The 25987-nt window shown below is 38.7% G+C and overlaps 1 protein-coding gene across 9 annotated transcripts in view; it reads right to left on the reverse strand.

Moving 5' to 3' along the window:
• The window catches only part of KLHL7 (kelch like family member 7), a 77485-nt gene that overhangs the window by 30179 nt on the left and 21319 nt on the right, over positions 1-25987 (reverse strand). For 5 of the 9 annotated variants that reach the window (XM_055272454.2, XM_055272452.1, XM_055272460.2 and 2 more), the window contains 5 exons: positions 21768-21861; positions 21375-21499; positions 20765-20803; positions 5254-5429; positions 2175-2349 (listed from right to left, as the gene is read on the reverse strand). In XM_055272454.2, coding sequence (XP_055128429.1) covers positions 2175-2349; positions 5254-5429; positions 20765-20803; positions 21375-21499; positions 21768-21861 — 609 coding nt within the window. Of the gene's footprint in view, positions 1-2174; positions 2350-5253; positions 5430-20513; positions 20804-21374; positions 21500-21767; positions 21862-25987 lie in introns of those variants that run through there. The other 4 variants (XM_055272453.2, XM_055272459.2, XM_063636313.1 and 1 more) reach the window with 2 other exon arrangements.

The raw sequence follows: 25987 nt of genomic DNA on the forward strand, positions 1-25987 counted from the left end.
CAATTGAACTTCCAGTTCTCCTTCCCCGTTGCACAGTCAGGTACCCACTGTACCTGTACTACGGTAGGAGACAGGATTCGTCTTTGGAAATACTGAATGAGAAATGTTCCAGACTCAGGGAACAGCACAGAAAAGGATGGGAGTCTGAAAACATGGATTAAGGCCAGGCACTGTGGTTCACGCCTATAATCCCAGCATCTTGGGAGGCCTCGGCAGGAGGGTTGCTCAAGCCCAGAAGTTTGAGACCAGCTTGAACAAGATAGCGAGACATCATCTTGACAAAAAAATACAAAATTAGCTGGGCATAGTGGCGTGCACCTGTAGTCCCAGCTACTTGGGAGGCTGAGGTGAAAGGATCACTTGCGCCGGAGAGGTCAAGGCTGCAGTGAGTTGTGATTTTACCACTGTACTCCAGCCTGGGAGACTCTGTCTCAAAAAAATAAAGTAAAATAAAACAAATAAAAATATGGATTAAGTGAAAGTCTGCATAGCAAAATATTACCTCATCCAGTTCCCAAATGCCTACACCCAGCTTACAGTTCCCTGAGACAATATCTACAAATATTGACATCTGGGGGTCCCCAATTTAAAAAATGACCAGCTACTCTGATTATGCTACAGTTTAGCCCAAGAACTGAGATGCCCACTCATACATACAGCCTGATCTATCAGTTTTGTAATAACTCACTCTCATATGATATAAAACCAAGTGTTTAAGAAAAGCTTCCAGTAAAAAAAAGGAAAAGAAAATTCAATATAGAAAATACAGACAACATAAGAAAACTTCAAAAGCACTACAAAGACTACTTTAGAGTGATAAGATATTGCAGCCATGAAATAATAGAGAATAAAAACTCCAGAAATTAAAAATTATAGCTGAAATAAGAGGGTTGAAAAAAATCAACCTGTCTCTCAGAAAAAGGCCGAGACAGAGATGGATAATTAAAAAAAAAAAAAAAGAAAGAAAAGGATCAGATTGGCACTAGACTTCTCAAAATAACACTGGAAGCTAGAAGATAAATTCTAACTGAAAACGATTTTCAGCATAACTCTATCTTCAGTTTAACTATCTTTCTTTCTTTTTTTTTTTTTTTAAATAGACAAGGTCTTACTCTGTTGCCCAGGCTGGAGTAGTGCAGTGGCAGGATCAGAGCTCACTGTAACCTCAAACTCCTGGGCTCAAGCAATCCTCCTGCCTCAGCCACTGGAGTAGTTGGGACCACAGGCACATGGCTCCAGGCCCAGCTAGGTTTTTTTTTTTTTTTTTGTAGAGTTGGAATCTCGCTATGTTGCCCAGGTGAATCTCAAACTCCTGACCTCAAGCGATCTTCCTGTCTTGACCTACCAAAGTGCTGTGATTAGAGTTGTGGGCTACTGTGCCCAGCCTCCTTCAATATTTTATGATAAAATAAACATATGAGATTTGTCAAGCCTCCAAATATTTACTGATAATATACTCTATCAGGAACCTTTTAGAGGATATGTTGCATCAAACAAAAAGAATTAAGATAGAGGACAGCCAGGATCCAAGAAGACAACAGATCTAACAGGAGAGGAGTGAAATGGCTTCCAGGATTGTGCAGAAGGAAACCCTAGGACAAGAACTGTGCCTCAGGCCTAGAGAGCAAACAGTTCATATTGGAATAGGCAGAAGGAAGGTTCTACAAGGCACGTTTCCAAGAAAGAAAAGCAACAGATTGTTTAATTGTATAGACAATGTATTAAGTGGCATTTTACAAAGGTGTTGAGGGTTTGGGACTTAGCCAGCAAGCAAGAAAATGGAAGCAAATGAAAACGATGTGGCAATTTTTATCTCTGGGCCAAAAAAGACAAAATACTGTTTAAGAAAGAAAGTGTGATCACAGTACACTACTTGGCTGAGTAAAATAAAAAAGGAAACACTAGAAACAAAAGTGCATGAAAGTTATTGTATACAAGAGTAGAAAAAGCATAAGTAATCTGTACCTTCTATCATAGATACCCCTATAAAATAAGGGTTGAGGCCAAGTCCCTTCCAGGTGTACAGTTCAGAAACCCATGGGATTAATTATCTAGAAGAGCAAAATCTTGAATGTTTCCCCCTGGCTACTGAGTCTAATCCATTCTAAAGAGTTTTAAGCCCATGAGAAACTGGCTACATGATCAGGTTATAAATGGATATTAAGGCAACTTACTTATCACCATCTTAAGGCATTCAGGATTGTCTTGAATAAGTGGTTCAGCTTGTACCGTTTTACTTAAGAAATTCTTTGATATAAGAGGAAACCTGACTTTAGCAAGGATATCAACCATAAATGGCTGGCGATTAGGTTCATCATATTTCAACCACCTGACTGCAGCATCATAAACCTAAGGGGGAAAAACAGCACAGTAAAGTTCTTAGAAGACAGCAACATTTCCAGTTACCTATGTTTACTCTCACATTGAAGGGAGAGAACCTCATAAGGAGATAACCACTTATTCCTAGTATTTTTTTATCCCTGGACACTTGCTGGTTCTTCAGAACAGCTTACATACTGCTCTAGTGAGTCTTGTAGGTAATATGTTTTTTAGAACTAATTACTATTATGTAATGTAATGACAGGGAGGATGTTGAATTTATGATTAAAAAAAAGATAGCTTCCTTTTCAGACAAAGACATGATATACATTGCACTGAAAAAAAACTAACAGTCAACAAAAGTTTCAACATATACTCATTTAGTTTAGTACCAGGAAAACAGGTTAGTTTCTCAAGAGGCCGTCCATTCCAGGAGATATGAAGGTCACCCATGATTTTATTTCAATATTATATTCCTGCATTATGAATGGATAGACTTATCTGCTTTTTAGAAACTTTAAGATATAAAGAATTCTATACTTACAAATAAATTACAGGATATTTAAAAGAATTGTCTTCCAAAATAATACTGTTGCTTCATTTAACTGCATGGAACAAGTCCAAGTTCCTCAACATAATTTAACTTACAAATCACTAAACACACCCCAAAAAATCAATTGCTTCACACACACACACATCTCCCATACCCACTAAATTAATTTTGGGGTGATATTTGTAATTAATTTTCGGGTGATATTAATAAGGCCCAACTTCTGATCTCTTTCTGAGTTAATTTTTTTATGGGAATTGGTCTTTTTTTAAACAAATTTTTTTATTTTAGAATAGTTTTAGATTTATAGAAAACTTGCAGAGATACACAAAGAGTTCCCATATACCCTGCCCCAGTTAGGGTGTTGCATTAGTATGGTATATTTGTCACAACTAATGAACCAATATTGACACATTAACTAAATTTCATATTTTTTTGGATTTCTTTAGTTTTTATCTAGTGTTATTTTTCTGTTCCACAATACTGTAAAGAACAGCACATTACATGTAGTCATTAAACCTTAGAATCTTCTAGACTGTGACAATTTTTCAGCCTTTCCTTGTTTTTGACAACCTTGACAGTTTTGAGTTCTGGTCAGGTATTTTGTTGAGAATGTCCTTCAATATGGGTTTATCTGATGCGTTACATATTAGATTGACGTTATGGTTTTTTAGGAGGACGATCATAGAGGCGAACGGCATTTTCATTACATCAAGTGTGCATACTATCAACATGACATCACTGATGATGCTAATGCTGACCATCTGTAGGTAGTGTTTATCCCGTTTCTCCAGTGTAACGTTACTTGTTATTCCTTTTCCATACTGCATATAAGTCAACCAATTTTGATCATGGAAGTAAATTTTTTCTATTTATCTAGTGAGGTCCTCCAGATCCAACCTGTCAATTTGCAAATTGATACTCTGGGCCACGAAGAAGACTGGGCAAAAGAACATTGCTAAGTGCAAATTTTTGTTTTTTAGAACAAAAGCAACTTAAAACATATGATCTTATAGTACCTATATTAGTTTTCTATTGCTGCTGTAACAAATTACCACAAACTTAGTGGCTTAAAATACAGAGAAGGATGTGGTGCCGAAAACAGAGATTAAGTGAGTCTGCATATTAAAGTGTTCCCACAGCCAGGCATGGTGGCTCACACCTGTAATCCTAGCACTTTGGGAGGCTGAGGTGGGCAGGTCACCTATTTGAGACCAGCCTGGCCAACATGGTGAAACTCCATCTCAATTAGCAGGGTGTGGTGGCACATGCCTACAATCCCAGCTACTTGAGAGGCTGAGGCATGAGAATCGCTTGAACCCAGGGGGTGGAGGTTGCAGTGAGCCGAGATCGCGCCACTGCACTCCAGCCTGGGCAACAGAGTGAGACTCCACCTCAAAAAAATAAAAAAGGCCGGGTGCGGTGGCTCACGCCTGTAATCCCAGCACTTTGGGAGGCCAAGGCAGGAGGATCACGAGGTCAGGAGATCTAGACCATCCTGGCTAACATGGTGAAACCCCGTGTCTACTAAAAAATACAAAAAATTAGCTGGGCACGGTGGCGGGCACCAGTAGTCCCAGCTACTAGGGAGGCTGAGGCAGGAGAATGGCGTGAACTCGGGAGAAGGAGCTTGCAGTGAGCAGAGATCACGCCACTGCACTCCAGCCTGGGCGACAGAGCGAGACTCCATCTCAATAAATGAATGAATGAACGAACGAATGAAATAAAGTGTTCCCCCACTCAGCTCCCAAATGACTGCACCCAGCTTACACTTCTGACAGTTTATCTGACAGTTCTATAGGTCAGAGTCCAAAATGGGTCACAGTGCACTAAAACCAGTGTGTCTGCCTGGAGACTCTATAGGAGAAACCATTTCCTTGCCTTTTCCAGCATCTAGCAGCTGCCTGCATTCCTTGGCTTATGGTCCCCTTCCACCTTCAAAGACAGCAATGACCAGTCAAGTCTTTCTCACATTGCACCACTTGACGCCGGCTGCTTTTGCTTCCCTCTTCCAAATTTAAGGATCTTTATGATTACACTGGACTCATTTGGATAATCTCATCTCAAAATCCTTAACTTAGTCACATATGCAAAGTCCTATCTGTCACATAGGTATATTCCAGATGCTGGGGACTGGGAAGTGGACATCTTTGGGAAGGCATTGTTCTGCCTACCATGGTACCCAATGGTTTTATCTCTATGAAGTGGCCTATTTCTCAAAGAGCCAGCCTGGCAAGCACCTAAGATTGCAATACTCTGTTTAGTGTAAAGAACATATTCTTTCCTAATATGACTCTTTCCCTTGTCATGTGTCCAAACATGAGTTTTAAGAAACCAATAAAGACATTTTTATTAAGAAAAATGTGAGAAAGCAATTTAGTCACCTGATCCTCTGCTCTCACAGTCAGAGTGTCCTGGTTGAGAAGATGTGTTACTCGCTTGACATCAAGTTGAAGAAATTCATCAGTTTTGTAAACTTCAGTAAAATGCTGATGAATAAAGTCATCTGCAGTTGCTTTCAATTCAGGACAATCTAGACACTCTGCTAGCACACTTATACCTAAACACAGAAAGAAAATAAAAGAATAGAAAATCATTTTTAGAAAAACCAAGTATACGTTCAAGATGAAGCATGACTTCAGGAAAATTGAGTACATTTCATAAATCTGGATCCGTTTCTGTTTCATTAATTTGTCTATTCTTGTGCCAATACTATACTGTCTTATAAAAGACTGTTTTTTTTGTTTGTTTTTGTTTTTTTGTTTTTTGAGATGGAGTCTCGCTCCATCACCCAGGCTGGAGTGCAGTGGCGTGATCTCGGCTCACTGCAAGCTCCGCCTCCCAGGTTCACACCATTCTCCTGCCTCAGCCTCCCGAGTAGTTGGGACTACAGGTGCTCACCACCATGCCCAGGTAATTTTTTTTGTATTTTTTAGTAGAGACGGGGTTTCACCGTGTTAGCCAGGGTGATCTTGATCTCCTGACCTCGTGATCCGCCCACCCTGGCCTTCCAAAGTGCTGGGATTACAGGTGTGAGCCGCCTGCCTCGGCCTCCCAAAGTGCTGGGATTACAGGCGTGAGCCACCGTGCCCGGCTGGTTTTTATATTCTGTAGGAGAAGCCCCCTTCAATGTGTTTTTAAACTTTTCTTGGCTATTGTTAAACATTTTCTCTTGCAGACAAATTTTAAAATAAGCTTATTACATTCTACTTTACAAAATCTCCATGTGATATTAATCAGAATTGCACTGAACTTTTGGATTACTTTGGGACAACTTCTGCAGCATGGAGGAGCTCCACTTAAAAACATGACATACATCAAATTTATTCAGGTATAAACTTTTATGTCAGGGGTCTGCAAAGTACTGTTTATAGGCAAAATCTAGCCCATAGCCTGTTTTGTAGGGTCACCAACTAAGAATAGCTTTTACATTTTTTTTGAAAGGTTAAGGGAAAAAAAAAAAAAAAAAAAAAGGAGAAAATGGAGAAGTGAAGACGGGAAGGAAAGGAGGAGGGATAAGGACCACATGTGGTCCATAAAGCCTAAAATATTTACTTTTCTGGTCCTTTACAGGAAAAGTCTGCTCCCTCTTCTATATAAAACTACAAATTATTTTTGTATGTGATCATGCGGCAAGCATCCTTAATCACGTTGACTTTTTTTTCAATTCATTATCTGTTTTTCCATGTTTCAATTTCACATTGTCTTCATTTAATGAATTTTGATGCTTTCATATTTGTGCCGTAACGGTTCTCAGAGCTGATGCTTGCTAACCAACTTAGATTAGCTGGCATTTTCCACCTCCTTTGAAAATGTACTAACCAATGCCATGACATGTTTGATGCTCATGGTGAAAAGTTGGCTGTATCTGTACACTTCTAATAGTTTCACCCAGTAGTATTCCTATTTTAAGGATTATTATTTTTGCTGTTTAAACATCAGAAATGGCTATTGAAATCACAAAAGGTGCCTTCAGCATCTGCTGCTATGATTTTATGTACTCAGTTTTCTCCTACAGCTTGTTAGCATAGTAAATTATGTTACTAGATTTCTTGACATTGAACTGATCGAACCATTGTGTCATTTTTAAAGTAAATCCTAGCTGGTCAAAAAGTATTATTTTTAAAATACACTTCATTTTTTCAGAGCAGTTTTAGGTTTATAGCAAAACTGAAGAAACATTACAGAGTTCCCATGTCCCTGTTGTCACCACACATGCATAACCTTTCCCACTATCACCATTCCACATGAGGGGTATTCTTGACGGTTTTTTTTTTAGCATTAATAAATCTTTTTCAATGAAACTAAAATATTATATGTGTTTGTACACATGCACGTATACACAAGCACACACTTTCTTCATCCATTGTTGGTATTATGGTAACCCTACCCCAAGAGAATGAGCTGGCAAGTTTTCTACCCTTTCTAGAGATTTAGAACAATTTAAATAACGTAAGAATTAATCTATTCTTTGAAAGGTTGATAGAATTAACCCACAAAGCCTTCAAGCCTGGAGCACTAATTAGAAATACATCTGCATGGTGGCTCATGCCTGTAATCCCAGCACTTTGGGAAGCCTAGGCGGGTGGATCACTTGAGGTCAGGAGTTAGAGACCAGCCTGGCCAACATGGTAAAACCCCATCTCTACTAAAAATACAAAAATCAGCTGAGTGTGGAGGCACGCATCTATAATCCCAGCTACTCAGGAGGCTGAGGCAGGAGGATCACTTGAACCCGGGAGGCAGAGGTTGCAGTGAGCTGAGACTGGGCCACTGCACTCCAGCTGGGGCGACAAAATGAGACTGTCTTAAAAACAAAAAAGAAATACATCTTTACTTTTTTTATTGTTTCTGAGGTTACTGGCTTCGGGTTTTATACCTTTTTTCTTTTTTCTTTTTTTCTTTTTTTGAGATGGAGTCTTGCTCTATCACCCAGGCTGGAGTGCAGTGGCCTGATCTCGGCTCACTGCAACTCCACCTCCTGGGTTTCAAGCAATTCCCTACCTCAGCCTCCCGAGTAGCCAGGAGTACAGGTGCATGCCACCATGCTTAGCTAATTTTTGTATTTTTAGTAGAGACAGGGTTTCACCATCTTGGCCAGGCTGGTCTTGAACTCCTGACCTCGTGATCCACCTGCCTTGGCCTCCCAAAGTGCTGGGATTACAGGCGTGAACCACTGTGCCTTTTTTTTCTTTCTTTCTTTCTTTTTTTTTTTGAGACGGAGTCTCAGTCTGTTGCCCAGGCTTGAGTGCAGTGGCACGAACTTGGCTCACTGCAACTTCCACCTCCCAGGTTCAAGCAGTCCTCCTGCCTCAGCCTTCTGAGTAGCTGGGATTACAGGCGCCAACCAACACGCCAGGCTAATTTTTGTATTTTTGGTAGAGACGGGGTTTCACCATGTTGGCCAGGCTGGTCTCGAACTCCCGACCTCAAGTGGTCCGCCCGCTCGGCCTCCCAAAGTGCTGGGATCACAGGCATGAGCCACCATGCCTGGCCAGGTTTTATGCTTTTTAAGACAATTTTGGGCTGGGCACGGTGGCTTATGCCTGTAATCCCAGCATTTTAGGAGTCATCGTGCCCAGCCCAAAATTGTCTTAAAAAGCATAAAACCTAGCCAGGTGTGGTGGCTCATGCCTGTAACCCCAGCATTTTAGGAGGATGAAGCGGGCAGCTCACTTGAGGTCGGGAGTTCGAGACCAGCCTGGCCAACATGGTGAAACCCTGTCTTTACCAAAAATACAAAAATTAGCCGGGCATGCTGGTGGGCACTTGTAATCCCAGCTACTCAGGAGGCTGAGGCAGGAAGACCGCTTGAACCTGGCAGGTGGAGGTTGCAGTGAGCCGAGATCACACCACTGCACTCCAGCCTGGGTGACAGAGTGAGACTCTGTCAAAAAAAAAAAAAAAAAAAAAAAGACAATTTTGGTCACTGCCTTTTGCTTTCATAGCTATAGTTCTAATTCTTGATGCTGTTCTTTGATCTTTTCTTCTTGATAAGACTTGTTAAGTCTGAGGCTATTTTGTACCATTCTTTGAAATACTTAGCTTTAGTTTTTCTAAGTCTATAGTCTATTAGTTTTATTTCTCTACTTTATTAATTTGTATTTTTTCTTTTTTTGAGATGGAGTCTCACTCACTCTGTCGCTTAGGCTGGAGTGCAATGGCGCAATCTCAGCTCACTGCAACCTCCACTTCTGGAGTTCAAGTGATTCTCCTGCCCCAGCCTCCTGCGTAGCTGGGATTACAGGCACACACCACCATGCCTGGCTAATTTTTGTATTTTTAGTAGAGATGAGATTTCCCCATGTTGGCCAGACTGGTCTCGAACTCTTGACCTCAGGTGATCCGCCCACCTCGGCCTCCCAAAGTGCTGGGATTACAGGCGTGAGACACTGCACCTGGCCTAATTTATATTTTAAATCATATTTTTTCTACTTTTATTAGGTGTTTACAAATTATTTTTCTCTGAGTAGGATACATAAGTCAAGAAAGAATAAAAATAAATACATTTATTTGGAAAAAAATTTAAGACTACAAATTTTCTTCTAAGAAATACTTTGGTTATATTCCAAAGATTTCAGTTTATTGTGTGCTTATTGCCATGTTTCTATATAGCCTATAAGTTTACCTTTAATAGCTCTAAAAAATAATTTTGTAAATAATTCTTTGGTTAAATTTTCAAGTGTTCAGAATGGGGTGGGAGAGAAGAGCTGTCCTTCCATAGTTAATTTTTAGTTTTACTGCACTGTAATCAGGGGACGTGGCCTGTGTCTCCTCTTTTTTAGGTGCTCCAGCTTTTCTGTGGCTGGTGATCAGTACTTGTAAATACTCCAAGGGTATCTGAAAACAATCTGTGTTCTCTGATGACTAGGTAAAACATTCTGTGTTATCTAGCTAAACAAGTTTGCGTTATTCAAATCCTTCTTCCTTTTAAAATCTGACTTGAGATTTCTGGGCAATGCTATGAGTTACTCACTAGCCATTCCATAAATTCCCTTTCTGTGTAAACCAGCAACATTTGGTTTATTTTGCTTGCAAGTAAGACACCTAACCAGTGCATCCTTATCTTGAGCTCTTTACCTCTCTCACTTAGCTAGCTTCAGTACTTCTAATACTTTTCTCAGAAGGGATACATGTGATTGTTTTCTTGCAATATCCAAATGAATGATGCTTTGAAATGCAATTTTCTCTCCCTCTCATTTGCAACCTTGTGATATTATGTTCTAATTTTGTGTTGCAGATAAAAAATTAATGGCATTCTGATTCTCTTTCTTTTCTAAGTAACTCGTTATAGACACCAGCTGGGATAGTTCATCTCTGCCCTATGGTCTCTAGCCTTCTTCTCATGGCAGCAGAAGAGTTCCCAGCAACAATGGAGGGCAAATCCCAAAGCACAAGCATTTTTCTATCCTCTGCTAATTTCACATTTGCTAATGTTCCACAGGCTATAGCAAGTCACACGGCCACAGATTACAAGGGAGATGGGAGGAGCTACCAAGTCACATTGCAAAAGGGTGGACACAAATGGATGGAAAGAATTTATGGTTATTTTTTGTAATATACTATACTGCTTCTCTTTGAAAGCCTGTAAATTCTTTTATATTGATATTCTTTCTTTTTTTACTGTTTTAAGACCAACTTATTTTTACACAGTCACTCATTCAGAAGCCAGTGAGACATCAAGGCAGCAGAAAGGAAGGCGGGACAGAGTAGGCCCTGTGAAGGACCAAAGACAAATAGCCACAGTTATGAAATTTTGTTTTATTCTAATAAAGACTAATGTATGCCTGATAGCCTAGTGATAATACATGTTTAGCAGGTCACAACATTTTTAGAAAGCACATATCATTCAAATAACGGCATTATATAGCTGGAGACTTCAACACCCCACTTTCAGCACTGGAGAGATCTTCCAGACAGAAAATCAACAAACATCAGACTTAATCTGCACTATAGACCAAATGGATCTAACAGATATTTATAGAATATTTCATCCAAGAGCTATAGAATACACATCCTTTTCCTCAGCACATGGATCATTCTCAAGGATAGACCATATGCTAGGTCACAAAACAAGTCTTAAAACATTAAAAAAAAACTTAATAGTATCAAGCATCTCCCCTGACCACAATGGAATAAAACTAGATATTAATAACAAGAGGAATTTTGTGAACTATATGAACACATGGAAATTATACAATATGCTCCTGCGTGACCAGGGGATCACTGAAGACATTAAAAAGGAAACTGAAAAATTTCTTGAAACAAGTAACAAATGATGATAATATCCCTAAACCTATGGGACACAGCAAAAGCAGTAATAAGAGGGAATTTATAGCCATAGGTGCCTACATCCTTTTAGATACATCATTAGATCTTAAATTAACAATCTAATGATGTATCTAAAAGAACTAGAAAAGCAAGAGCAAACCAAATCCAAAATTAGTAGGAGAAATAAAAAAGATCAGAGAAAAAATAAAACTGAAATGAAAAAAATACAAAAGATCAATGAAACAAAAAGTTGTTTTTTTGAAAAGTTAAAACAAAATGGACACACCGTTAGACTTAGAAAATGAGAGAGAAGATCCAAATAAATAAAATCAGAAATGAAAAAGGAGACACTACAACTGATACTGCAGAAATTCAAAGGATCATTAATGGTTACTACGAGCAACTATTAATATATGCCTATAAATTGGAAAATTTAGAAGAAATGAACAAATTTCTAGATACATACAACCTACCAAGATTGAATCAGGAAGTAATACAAAATGTGAACATATCAATAACAAGTAATGACAATGAAGCTATAATAAAAAGTCTCCCCGTAAAAAAAGCCTGGGACTTGATGGCTTCACTGATTAATCCTACCAAATATTTAAAGAGGAACTAATACCAATCCTACTCAAACTATTCCAAAAAAACAGAAGAGGGGGGAATACTTCCAAACTCATTTGATGAGGCCAGCATTACCCTAATACCAAAACCAGACAAAGACACATAAAAAAAACAGAAAACTACAGGCACCAATATCTCTAATGAACACTGATGCAAAAATCCTCAACAAAATATTAGCAAACCAAATTCAACAACACATTAAAAATATAATTCATCATGACCAAGTGGAATTTATCCCTGGAATGCAAATGATGGTTCAGCATACACGAATCAATCAATGTGATACAGCATATCAACAAAATGAAGGATAAAAACCATATGAAAATTTCAGTCAATGCTGAAAAAGCATTTGAAAAAATTCAACATCCTTTCATAATAAAAACCCTAAAACAACTGGGGATAGAAGGAACATACCTCAACATAATAAAAGCCATATACAACAGACCCATAGCTAGTATGATACTGAATGGGGAAAAACTGAAAGCCTGTCCTCTAAGATCTGGAACACAACCAGGATGCTCACTTTCACCACTGTTACTCAATATAGTACTGGAAGTCCTAGCTAGAGCAATCAGACAAGAGAATGATATGAGGGGCAGCCAAACCGGAAAGGAAGAAATAAAATTATCCTTGTTTGCAGACAATATGATCTTATATTTGGAGAAACTAAAAGACTCCACAAGAAAACTATTAGAATGAGGCCGGGCGCAGTGACTCACGCTTGTAATCCCAGCACTTTGGGAGGCCGAGGCAGGCAGATCACAAGGTCAGAGATCGAGACCACGGTGAAACTCTGTCTCTACTAAAAATACAAAAAATTAGCCGGGCATGGTGGCGGGTGCCTGTAGTCCCAGCTACTCGGAGAGGCTGAGGCAGGAGAATGGCGTGAACCTGGGAGGCGGAGCTTGCAGTGAGCCGAGATTGCGCCACTGCACTCCAGCCTGGGCGACAGAGCGAGACTCCGTCTCAAAAAAAAAAAAAAAAAAAAAAAAGAAAACTATTAGAATGGATAAATTCAGTAAAGTTGCAGGATACAAAATCAACATACAAAAATTAGTAGCATTACTATACACCAACAGTGAACAATGTGAAAAAGAAATAAGAGGGCTGGGCATGGTGGCTCATGCCTGTAATCCCAGCACTTTGGGAGGCTGAGGCAGGTGGATCACCTGAGGTCAGGAGTTTGAGAACAGCCTGGCCAACATGGCAAAAACCAGTTTCTACTAAAAATCCAAAAAAATTAGTCAGGTGTGGTGGCATGCACCTGTAGTCCCAGCTACTCGGGAGGCTGAGGTGGGAGAATCACTTGAACCCAAGAGGTGGAGACTGAGTGAGCCAAGGTCACACCACTGCATTCCAGCTTGGGTGACAGAGCGAGACTCTGTCTCAAAAATAAATAAATAAATAAAATAAATAAAATAAAATAGGTAGCCCGATTTACAATAGCCACACATACGATTAAATAACTAGGAATTAACCAGAGAAGTGAAAGATCTCTATAATGAAAACTATAAAACACTGATAAAAGAAATTGAAGAAGACACCAAAAAGTGGGAAAATATTCCATGTTTATGGATTGGAAGATCAATATTGCTAAAATGTCCATACTTCCCATAGCAATCTACAGATTCAATGTAATCCCTATCAAAATACCAATGACATTCTTCACAGAAGTAGAAAAAACAATCCTAAAATTTATATGGAACCACAAAAGACCCAGAACAGCCAAAGCTACCCTAAGCAAAAAGAATGAAACTGGAGAAATCACATTACCCAACTTCAAATTATACTACAGAGCTATAGTAATTGAAACAGCATGTACTGGCATAAAAACAGACACATAGACCAATGGAACAGAATAGAGGACCCAGAAACAAATCAACATACCTACAGTGAACTCATTTTCAACAAAGGTGCCAAGAATACACACTGAGGAAAAGACAGGTCTCTTCAATAAGTGGTGCTGGGAAAACTGGATATCCATATGCAGAAGAATGAAATTAGACCCCTATCTCTCATCATATGCAAAAATCAAATCAAAATGGATTAAAGACTAAAATCCAAGACCTCAAACTATGAAACAACAAGAAAACACTGGGGGGAAATCCCCAGGACATTGGTCTGGGGAAAGATTTCTTGAGCAATACCCCACAAGAACAGGCAACCAAAATAAAGATGGACAAATGGAGTCACATCAAGTTAAAAAGCTTCTGCACAGTAAAGGATACAATCAACAAAATGAAGAGACAACCTATAGAATGGGAGAAAATATCTGCAAACTACTTATCTGACAAAGGATTAATAACCAGAATATATAAGGAGCTCTATAGGAAAAAAATCTAATAAAGTCAATGAAGAAATGGGCAAAAGATTTGAATAGATATTTCTCAAAGACATGCAAATGGCAAACAGACTTATGAAAAGGTATTCAACATCCTTGATCATCAGATAAATGCAAATCAAAACTATAATGAGATATCATCTCACCCCAGTTAAAATGGCTTATATCCAAAAGATAGTTAATAACAAATGCTGGCAAGGATGTGGAGAAAAGGGAACCCTCGTACGCTGTTGGTGGAAATGTAAATTAGTACAACCATTATGGAGAATAGCTTGGAGGTTTCTCAAAAAACTAAAAATTGAGCTAACATGTGATCTAGCAATCCCACTTCTGGGTATATGCCCAAAAGAAAGGAAATCAGTATATCAAAGAGACATCTGCATCTTTATGTTTGCTGCAGCACTGTCTACAATAGCTAAGATTTGGAAGCAACGTAAGTGTCCATCAACAGATGAATGGGTAAAGAAACTGTGGTATATAGATACACAATGGAGTACTACTCAGCCATAAAAAAGAATGAGATCTAGTCATTTGCAACAGCATAGATGGAACCGGAGATAATTATGTTAAGTGAAATAAGCCAGGCACAGAAAGACAAACATCACATATTCTCATTTATTTGTGGGATCTAAAAATCAAAACAGTTGAACTCATGGACATAGAGAGTAGAAAGACGGTTACCAGAGGCCTGGAATGGTAGTTGGGAGATTGAGGGGAGGATTAACGAGTACCAAAAAAAAAAAAAAAGAATAAATAAGACCTATTATTTGATAGCACAACAGGGTGACTATAGTCAATACTTAATTGTACACTTTAAAATAAGAGTGTAATTGGATTGTTTGTTACTCAAAGGATAAATCCTTGAGGGGATGGATACCCCATTCTCCATGATGTGCTTATTTCACATTGCATGCCTGTATCAAAACATTTTATATACCCCATAAATATACCAACTATGCACCCACAAAAATAAAAACAAATAGGCATTAAGGCAAGTTTTATAAAGAATGCAATATCTACTATAATCCTCTTTAAAGCCTTGATTCATTTTCAAAGATCAACAATAATTTTTTTTCAATCAAAAGAAAAGGAAAGTAAGTTTTTTTCCACCAAAATACACAAGAACCATTTGTTGGCATTTTTATTTCAAGTTCCTGGGAAACAAGGGCCAAATTTTCAAAGGCAGTTAATAACAGCTGTACAAGGGCTTGTTTCACTTGATTTAGCATCAAGTAAAAGTAAATATGCCATGGAAGACAGTCGAGTTTTATCTCCACCTCTCATATTGGCCCACTTCTCCTACCAAGTCACAGTACATAAGCATGCATCCTTGTTGCCCCACTAAGGAATCTAAAAAGATTCGGATTTTTAAATGGTTGCTCAGATGACACTCACCAGAATTCTTTCCCCTTAAGATAGGGTGGCAGCGAACACTACTAGGTATCAATGTCATCAGGAATAAATAACTCTTTCAGGAAAGTCACTTTCCTGATCCTTGTTAACCATTATGTAAATTCTTTTTGTTGCTATACCTGTTTACTACTCGTGTTTGTTATGCAAAGGGAATACTCCCCAGACATGCCTGATCTATTATTTCTATTTCGTAACAACAAAATATGTTCACTTTACATAGTGCCATAGGTTTACTCTTAATCTTTTTTCTTTCTTTTTCTTGGTACCAGATGTTGTTATTTATCAAGGCAGATCATATGTTTGGATCAAAAAGAGAAACTGGCAAGTAGATCTTAAAACATACATTTCTGAACCTGAGTAACAGATGAAAAAGTAAGTCTTTAAATTACATTTTCCAATGAAAATTCATTCAACTGTGCTGCGAGAACTCATCCAAGAACTTACAATGTCAATTTCTGACATAAATCTTATCCCTCAGCACATATGTATTTTCAAAAGAAAACAAGTCATATGAAAGTAATATATTCCCATATGCTAATTGATAATTGTATAGCAAATTGAAAATTCTGAGTAAACTTAAGGTATGTTTAACAACAAAATAAATATAGCATATATGGCTAGCTTATAAATTTCTTAGTGTAAAGGCAGCAGTGAATTTGCATGTTGCAACAGATATGTAAATCCAGTTGCTGTTTTTCTGGAATTTTATAGATATGATGTCTCACAAAACCATGTTCCACAGGGCTAGAAATATCTCTGTGCAAAAACTTATGAGACATTTCCCCCAGATGACATGTAACTTTTAAAAACTTTTCCAGAAAAATATGAAAATTTTATCAACCACTTATTCTTACTGAAGAAAAAAGACTACTAATTGCTCTTTTAATTTTGTTCTAACAGATGTTTTAAAAGTTTAGACACCGATGATGTTTTTGAATTGCACACTGCTAGAAGATAACTGGATAAAGCACATTAGATGATTTCAAAAGATGAATCAGTACCTGATTAATTTGGCACATTATTAGTATCTAGAATAAAATCTGTAGAAATAATATAATTTTCAAAGAATTTATACATGCATACATTCTTATACATGCATACATTCTTATTTATACATGCTCCATTCTTAGGAAAAGGAGCCTCTAAATCCAAGGACAAGGAGGTTCTGCTCCTCTTACTAGTTATAATCATTTCTCCTCATGGAGTAACTGGGGCTTTCTGATTTTGTGGAACTTTAGTTTGTAGGAAAGCATAAACATGACGTTAAATCTTGTTGGTTTCTGCTCTGGAGAGTGTTTCCAACATCCCTTTTTTTTCTGGTAAAGTTCTGGGACTGGCTCCATAAGTCTTCACTTTCTTGATAACTGTGTCTCTGGTCTATCATTCTCAGGCCGAATGAGAAGCTTCCCAGTCAGATCAGCAATGCCCACAGTTTGGGGAGGGTTGAATTCAATGTAGATGACTCGGCCACTGGCCAGATGAACAGCAAGCAGTGAAGTGTTGTTTAAATGACCTCCAAAGGCACATACAAGTTAATCATTGTGTTTATCCGATAAGCTCATCTAGGGCTTCTGCCTATGGCAGTGTCCTTGGAAAACCAGCTATATTAGGTGAGATTTTTCAGTTCATGACGGGCCAGCCAAGTCTGAGTTTCCCTTGGTCAAGAAAAGCCTTGGCTAACATACCAATTTATGTGCCCTGTAGCATGTTGTCCTGGAGCAGTCCCTGCTGGAGAGGTGCCTCAGCTTGAAGTGTTTGGTGATGTACAACAACACAGTGCCCTTGCCTAAGCCCAGGGCTGGGGCCCCCATGATCACTGCATGCAGTAGCTGTGGAGATGCCCCCACAACCATGGACAGAGGCCCAGGCCATGCCAACTGTACGGCTTTGGTCTGATCTGTGCACTCACCTGATCCACAGCCAAGGTCCCAGATGGCAGAAAGCACTTTTATTTTTTTTTGTTCAAGTTAACCAGTGCTTTCCTTTTCCTCTATAAAATGTGCTGGCTTGGAAACAATTCATTCACCCATCAGTAAATGGATAAACACATTTTGGTATATCCATGCAATGGAATATTATTCAGCCATAAAAAGAAATGAAGTACTGATAAATGCTACAATATGGATGAACCCTAAAAACACTGTGCTCAAAGAGGCCAGACACAAAGGGCCACCTTTGGTATGATTCAATTTATATGAAACACTCAGAATAGGCAAATTTATAGGGGCAGAAAGCAGATTCATGGTTGCCAGGGCTGCCAGAGGAAGAATGGGGAGTGACTGCTAATGGGTGTGGGAGTTTCTTTTGGGACCTGCTAGCTGTAGGGTCACTTTTTTTTTTATTGTGGTAAAATACACATAAAGCTTACTGTGACATTTACTACATTCACAATGTTGTACCACAGTCACCACTATCTAGTTCCAGAATATTTTTATCACCCCAAATGTAAGCTCTCTTTTGATCTTTGAAGGTGAAAAATATCACTAGAATATATCTGAGGGAGGAATATCTTAGTTCATTGATCAGGTTTAATACTCAGTATAAATTAGAGTGAAAGTTAAAGTTTTTTTTTTTTTAAACCCAAAGAAGTCATAGTCTTATTTGATTATTGCTTTCTCCATCTGTTCCTTCTGGAACTCCTACCTCACACTGCAGTTCCTGTATCTTCCTTCCCTTTATCTTCTCACTAGTGACTTCCTTTGCATTTTTGTTTCGTATCATGAGGCAACTTCCCGTTTGATCTTCTTCGGTTTGATTTTTAAGAGTATCCATTCTATTTTTCAATTCAATTGAATGTCAAAAAACTGTAAAACCCTATTTTTACATATTGTATTTTTAAGTTCACTTTTTTTTTTTCTTGAGGCAGAGTCTCACTCTGTAGTCCAGGCTAGAGTGCAGTGGCGCAATCTCGGCTCACTCACTGCAACCTCCGCCTCCCAGTTCAAGCGATTTTCCTGCCTCAGCCTCCGGAGTAGCTTCGACTGCAGGCGGGCACAACCATGCCCGGTTAATTTGTTCCCTTCTATTTCTTACATTAAATTTGCCTTACAAGAGCCATTCATTTTGGCTGTTTAGTTTGGTTTTCTGTTCCTCAAACTACTGGGTTTCTTTTTTTTTTTTTTTTTCCGAGGCAGGGTCTCACTGTCTCATGCAGCTGGAGTGCAGTGGCACGATCTCGGCTCACTGCAACCTCCGCCTCCCGGTTCAAATGATTTTCCCGCCTCAGCCTCCGGAGTAGCTGGGACTACAGGTGTGTGCCACCACGCCTGCGCTCCGCTAATTTTTGTATTTTTTTGGTAGAGATGGGGTTTCACCATGTTGGCCAGGCTGGTACTGGGTTTAATTTTTTACATGATCTTTGCCCGATTCCATCAGCTGCCACCGGTTCCTTTAGCATTTGAGGAAGCCTGATTCTATCAGCTGCCACCGGTTCCTTTAACATTTGTGGAAGCCCGATTGTTGGACCCTTTCTGGGCAGCAGAGAATTGACAGGTGGTAAAAACTAAGATAGGAATTCTCCAATCAGCTGACATTGAGAGCCATGCTCATGGCTAAACAGAAAGCAAGCAGAAGCCGTTTCCCTAGTTATTGGGCTATGGCACCTGGCTCACCTGGCTGGGCCACTGTCTTTGCCACAAGCTTAGCCAGGAATCAGGCTACTTTCTAGGTTGCTGGGCTGTCCTTCCTCCCAGCTTTGTGAACAATAAGGATAGAAGGTATCCAGAAGCAAAACTGCTAAATGGTCGCCTCAGAAGCCCAAAGCCTAAGATGTGCTTAGCACAGATTCACTCCAGGTTCCACACTATGCTTTGCACCACCACATCTACTACCTACCTATATTTCAGCCATTCTTCTTTGTAGTTGAATCACCCCAGGAGGAAATTTAGAGTGCTGGGGAGTTATAGAAACATACATAAGCCATCATCTTCCAAAAACTTAGTTAAGGTAATTCCCCTTTTATAGTACATTGTCTGAAGATAATTATTTATATAATGGAAGTTTAAATCTTACGAATATAAATCTTATTGACGAGTGAAGCCCCAACTATGGCCCAAAGAGATGGAAGGACTCATGCCAGAGTGTCTCTGCTGTACAGGTAGGATTAGAGATTGGCCTTTTATTTCCTAACATAGGGATCTTTTCAATATGTAGACCCATGGCTACCTTTTAAAAATTCCATCAGTATATTCACCTGCATAGCTATTTCTCTTCCTGCTCCATCTAGTCCAATTCCTTTTCTGGATATTAGGCTAAGTCTCATTTTTATTCCCTTCACCTGACTTTTACTCCCTCCTGAAATTTATTCTGCTTCTTTCCACCTGCCTTCCAAGATCTCTCTCTCGGTGTGCACAGTGAGGGGGTATGAGCACAAGGAGTACTAAAGTGTCCGGAATGAGGAAAGCCTACAAAAATTAGGGACAGAGGAGGCTTGTCAAAATTCTGAAGCATCTCCAGGAGCCCTTTGCATCAGTCTTTGCGTTCTTGTCATTAGCACCCCTCTTCTTTTCTCCTGGGTCAAATATCTTAGCACTGACTGGATTCTTTGACCCCTCTTTATACTTTCCTTCATTCTACTTTTCTTTCCTCCCTGCTTTCCTAGCACTCCTATCCCAGGGCTTTTCCCTTTCTTTAAAGCCTCTGAATCACAACAAGGGTAGGAAAATGGAATTAGAGTAGTCCCCCTTATCCATGGTTTTGCTTCCTGTGGTTCAAAAACATTAAATGGAAAATTCCAGAAATAAACAATTCATATGTTTGAAATTGTGTGCTGTTCTGAGTTGTGTGATGAAATCTCACATCATCCTGCTCCATCCTGCCTAGGACAGAAATCATCCCTTTGACCAGCATATCCATGCTGTATAACCTACCTGCCTGTCTGTCACTTAAGAAACCATCTTGGTTATGAAGTGGACTAGTATTGCAGTGCTCTGTTCAAGTAACCCTTATTTTACTTAATAATGGCCCCAAAATATAAGAGTAGTGATGCTAGCATATTGTTAAAGTTGTTCTATTTTATTATTATTGTTGTTAATCTTTTACTGTCTAATTTAGAAATTAAACTTCATCATAGGCATGTATGTATCATAAAAAACACAGTATATATAGGATTCAGTACTATCTGCAGTTTCAGGCATTCACTGGGGGTCTTGGAACGTATCCTGCAGATAAGGGTGGGCTACTGCACAAACATCTGGACGTTCATTCATGTGCCACTAAGGATCATCACACAGTGAAAAGCATACCACACTCTGGAAGGCTCTGATCAACTTTTTCTGCTTCTCCTATCACAAAATAGAAAATACTTTATTAATAGCTTCAAAATGGCTACAGCAGTCCCTCAGTTAGTATATTAATTTATAGACTAAGGTTATGTTTTTTAGTATAAAACAGCATTTTGACAATGTGGGGAGGCAGCAAGGTGTAGTAGTTAAGAATTATATTACTTGAGTTCCAATCCCAGCTCCTTCGTATACTAGCTATGTGACCTCAGGCAAGTTACCTAACTATAAGTTGCCTCATCTGTGATAGACCTTAGCATATCATAAGTGCTTAAATAAAAGGAAACATTCATAATCATGTCACTGTCATGCAATCCTTATTCCTTGTCCTAGATCCATGAAAAACCGTTATGTGTTTTAGAAAATGTTGATATAATATTTAATAAGCTTGCTGCTGCCCAGATTAATTTGCATCTTTCTAAGCCCCTCTTAAATTTTATCACTAGAAAATGTTCTAGTGAACAATGTCTTTAAGGTTAAATGAGGATACTTAAAATCAGCCTTTTTAAAAAATTAAATTACAAAATGAGGATAAAACAAAATAAACCCACAACAGGAATCTGATATTTCTTACCAAGACAATTTGAAGCATCAACTTGTTCTTTCAAAAAATCAACACACATTTTCTTCACAGGTTCAATCTGATATTGGTTTGCTGCATCCAACAAAGACTGAACATTGTTGCTATTCACGGAAATTCTGCAAATTTAAGTTACAGGGAATATTAGTTACCCATGATTTTTTATTATTTAAATGTTACTGTGGAATGTATCCTAATAGCCCCTGAAATTAAACACAAAATTAAACTTTCAGTCCTTGAATTAGTATGGCATAGGATACTCAAACTCTTTCATCCTTGTGGTTTTTCATTCTGAAGAATTTGTAGTGCAACCATTTGTTACAACAATGCTTTGCCATGGTAGATACCAACATGACTTCTCTAAAATAAAAATAATCCTTAACTCACCTAGCAGTATAAGCAAATTCCACCAGTTGTTCAATAATATCAGGTTCAGCATCTTTGAGTTCTACTTCAAAGGACTTTGATTCAAGCATGTTAGCTAAAATGAAGAGAAGAAACATAAATGGCATCTGTACTACCACAAGTTTGACTGAGGAACCACGGCATTCCAGGCCATGTTAAATATAGAGAAAAATAACAGGACAGTTCTCTCTGGAAGAAAACACCCCAGCAAGCCCAACATTCCTATAGTAAATGTAAATTAATTCTCCACACAAGATGTGCCTTAAATTAAGCTGAGAAAAGAGTGAATTAGTGTACTACTTTTTTTTTTAAAGACCATATTAACAGAAACATAAAACTAGATTTTGTTTTTTTCCCAAGCTCATAAAATAGTACTTAGTAGAGGAAGTAGGACTTGGACCCAGTTCTGAACACTAAATCCAGGGTTCTTTCTAGCACAATATGCTACAGCTATTTTTTTTTTTTTTTTTTTTTTTTTTTTTTTGTATTTTTTTTTTTTTTTAATTATACTTTAGGGTTTTAGGGTACATGTGCACAATGTGCAGTTTTGTTACATATGTATCCATGTGCCATGTTGATTTCCTGCACCCATTAACTTGTCATTTAGCATTAGGTGTATCTCCTAATGCTGTCCCTCCCCCCTCCCCCCACCCCACAACAGTCCCCGGAGTGTGATGTTCCCCTTCCTGTGTCCATGAGTTCTCATTGTTCAATTCCCACCTATGAGTGAGAACATGCGGTGTTTGGTTTTTTGTCCTTGCGATAGTTTACTGAGAATGATGTTTTCCAGTTTCATCCATGTCCCTACAAAGGACACGAACTCATCATTTTTTATGGCTGCATAGTATTCCATGGTGTATATGTGCCACATTTTCTTAATCCAGTCTATCGTTGTTGGACATTTGGGTTGGTTCCAACTCTTTGCTATTGTGAATAGTGCCGCAATAAACATACGTGTGCATGTGTCTTTATAGCAGCATGATTTATAGTCCTTTGGGTATATACCCAGTAATGGGATGGCTGGGTCAAATGGTATTTCTAGTTCGAGATCCCTGAGGAATCGCCACACTGACTTCCACAATGGTTGAACTAGTTTACAGTCCCACCAACAGTGTAAAAGTGTTCCTATTTCTCCACATCCTCTCCAGCACCTGTTGTTTCCTGATTTTTTAATGATGGCCATTCTAACTGGTGTGAGATGGTATCTCACTGTGGTTTTGATTTGCATTTCTCTGATGGCCAGTGATGAGGAGCATTTCTTCATGTGTTTTTTGGCTGCATAAATGTCTTCTTTTGAGAAGTGTCTGTTCATGTCCTCTGCCCACTTTTTGATGGGGTTGTTTGTTTTTTTCTTGTAAATTTGTTTGAGTTCATTGTAGATTCTGGATATTAGCCCTTTGTCAGATGAGTAGGTTGCAAAAATTTTCTCCCATTCTGTAGGTTGCCTGTTCACTCTGATGATAGTTTCTTTTGCTGTGCAGAAGCTCTTTAGTTTAATGAGATCCCATTTGTCGATTTTGGCTTTTGTTGCCATTGCTTTTGGTGTTTTAGACATGAAGTCCTTGCCCACGCCTATGACCTGAATGGTATTGCCTAGGTTTTCTTGTAGGATTTTAATGGTTTTAGGTCTAACATATAAGTCTTTAATCCATCTTGAATTAATTTTTGTATAAGGTGTAAGGAAGGGATCCAGTTTCAGCTTTCTACATATGGCTAGCCAGTTTTCCCAGCACCATTTATTAAATAGGGAATCCTTTCCCCATTTCTTGTTTTTGTCAGGTTTGTCAAAGATCAGATAGTTGTAGCTATGCGGCATCATTTCTGAGGGCTCTGTTCTGTTCCATTGATCTATGTCTCTGTTGTGGTACCAGTACCATGCTGTTTTGGTTACTGTAGCCTTGTAGTATAGTTTAAAGTCAGGTAGCGTGATGCCTCCAGCTTTGTTCTTTTGGCTTAGGATTGACTTGGCGATGCGGGCTCTTTTTTGGTTCCATATGAACTTTAAAGTAGTTTTTTCCAATTCTGTGAAGAAAGTCATTGGTAGCTTGATGGGGATGGCATTGAATCTATAAATTACCTTGGGCAGTATGGCCATTTTCACGATATTGATTCTTCCAACCCATGAGCATGGAATGTTCTTCCATTTGTTTGTATCCTCTTTTATTTCATTGAGCAGTGGTTTGTAGTTCTCCTTGAAGAGGTCCTTCACATCCCTTGTAAGTTGGATTCCTAGGTATTTTATTCTCTTTGAAGCAATTGTGAATGGGAGTTCACTCATGATTTGGCTCTCTGTTTGTCTGTTATTGGTGTACAAGAATGCTTGTGATTTTTGTACATTAATTTTGTATCCTGAGACTTTGCTGAAGTTGCTAATCAGCTTAAGGAGATTTTGGGCTGAGACAATGGGGTTTTCTAGATATACAATCATGTCATCTGCAAACAGGGACAATTTGACTTCCTCTTTTCCTAATTGAATACCCTTTATTTCCTTCTCCTGCCTGATTGCTCTGGCCAGAACTTCCAGCACTATGTTGAATAGGAGTGGTGAGAGAGGGCATCCCTGTCTTGTGTCAGTTTTCAGAGGGAATGCTTCCAGTTTTTGCCCATTCAGTATGATATTGGCTGTGGGTTTGTCGTAGATAGCTCTTATTATTTTGAGATACGTCCCATCAATACCTAATTTATTGAGAGTTTTTACCATGAAGGGTTGTTGAATTTTGTCAAAGGCCTTTTCTGCATCTATTGAGATAATCATGTGGTTTTTGTCTTTGGTTCTGTTTATATGCTGGATTACATTTATTGATTTGCGTATGTTGAACCAGCCTTGCATCCCAGGGATGAAGCCCACTTGATCATGGTGGATAAGCTTTTTGATGTGCTGCTGGATTCGGTTTGCCAGTATTTTATTGAGGATTTTTGCATCAATGTTCATCAAGGATATTGGTCTGAAATTCTCTTTTTTGGTTATGTCTCTGCCAGGTTTTGGTATCAGGACGATGCTGGCTTCGTAAAATGTGTTAGGGAGGATTCCCTCTTTTTCTATCGATTGGAATAGTTTCAGAAGGAATGGTACCAGTTCCTCCTTGTACCTCTGGTAGAATTCAGCTGTGAATCCATCAGGTCCTGGACTCTTTTTGGTTGGTAAGCTATTGATTATTGCCACAATTTCAGAACCTGTTATTGGTCTATTCAGAGATTCAACTTCTTCCTGGTTTAGTCTTGGGAGGGTGTATTTGTCGAGGAATTTATCCATTTCTTCTAGATTTTCGAGTTTATTTGCATAGAGGTGTTTGTAGTATTCTCTGATGGTAGATTGTATTTCTGTGGGATCGGTGGTGATATCCCCTTTTTCGTTTTTTATTGCATCTATTTGATTCTTCTCTCTTTTCTTCTTTATTAGTCTTGCTAGTGGTCCATCAATTTTGTTGATCTTTTCAAAAAACCAGCTCCTGGATTCATTAATTTTTTGAAGGGTTTTTTGTGTCTCTATTTCCTTCAGTTCTGCTCTGATTTTAGTTATTTCTAGCCTTCTGCTAGCTTTTGAATGTGTTTGCTCTTGCTTTTCTAGTTCTTTTAATTGCGATGTTAGGTCAATTTTGGATCTTTCCTGCTTTCTCTTGTGGGCATTTAGTGCTATAAATTTCCCTCTACACACTGCTTTGAACGTGTCCCAGAGATTCTGGTATGTTGTGTCTTTGTTCTCGTTGGTTTCAAAGAACATCTTTATTTCTGCCTTCATTTCATTATGTACCCAATAGTCATTTAGGAGCAGGTTGTTCAGTTTCCATGTAGTTGAGCGGTTTTGAGTGAGTTTCTTAATCCTGAGTTCTAGTTTGATTGCACTGTGGTCTGAGAGACAGTTTGTTATAATCTCTGTTCTTTTACATTTGCTGAGAAGAGCTTTACTTCCAACTATGTGGTCAATTTTGGAATAGGTGTGGTGTGGTGCTGAAAAAAATGTATATTCTGTTGATTTGGGGTGGAGAGTTCTGTAGATGTCTATTAGGTCCACTTTATGTAGAGCTGAGTTCAATTCCTGGATATCCTTGTTAACTTTCTGTCTCGTTGATCTGTCTAATGCTGACAGTGGGGTGTTAAAATCTCCCATTATTATTGTGTGGGAGTTTAAGTCCCTTTGTAGGTCACTGAGGACTTGCTTTATGAATCTGGGTGCTCCTGTGTTGGGTGCATATATATTTAGG

This window comes from Symphalangus syndactylus, chromosome 3 (assembly GCF_028878055.3).
Source record: "Symphalangus syndactylus isolate Jambi chromosome 3, NHGRI_mSymSyn1-v2.1_pri, whole genome shotgun sequence".
NCBI lineage: Eukaryota > Metazoa > Chordata > Mammalia > Primates > Hylobatidae > Symphalangus > Symphalangus syndactylus.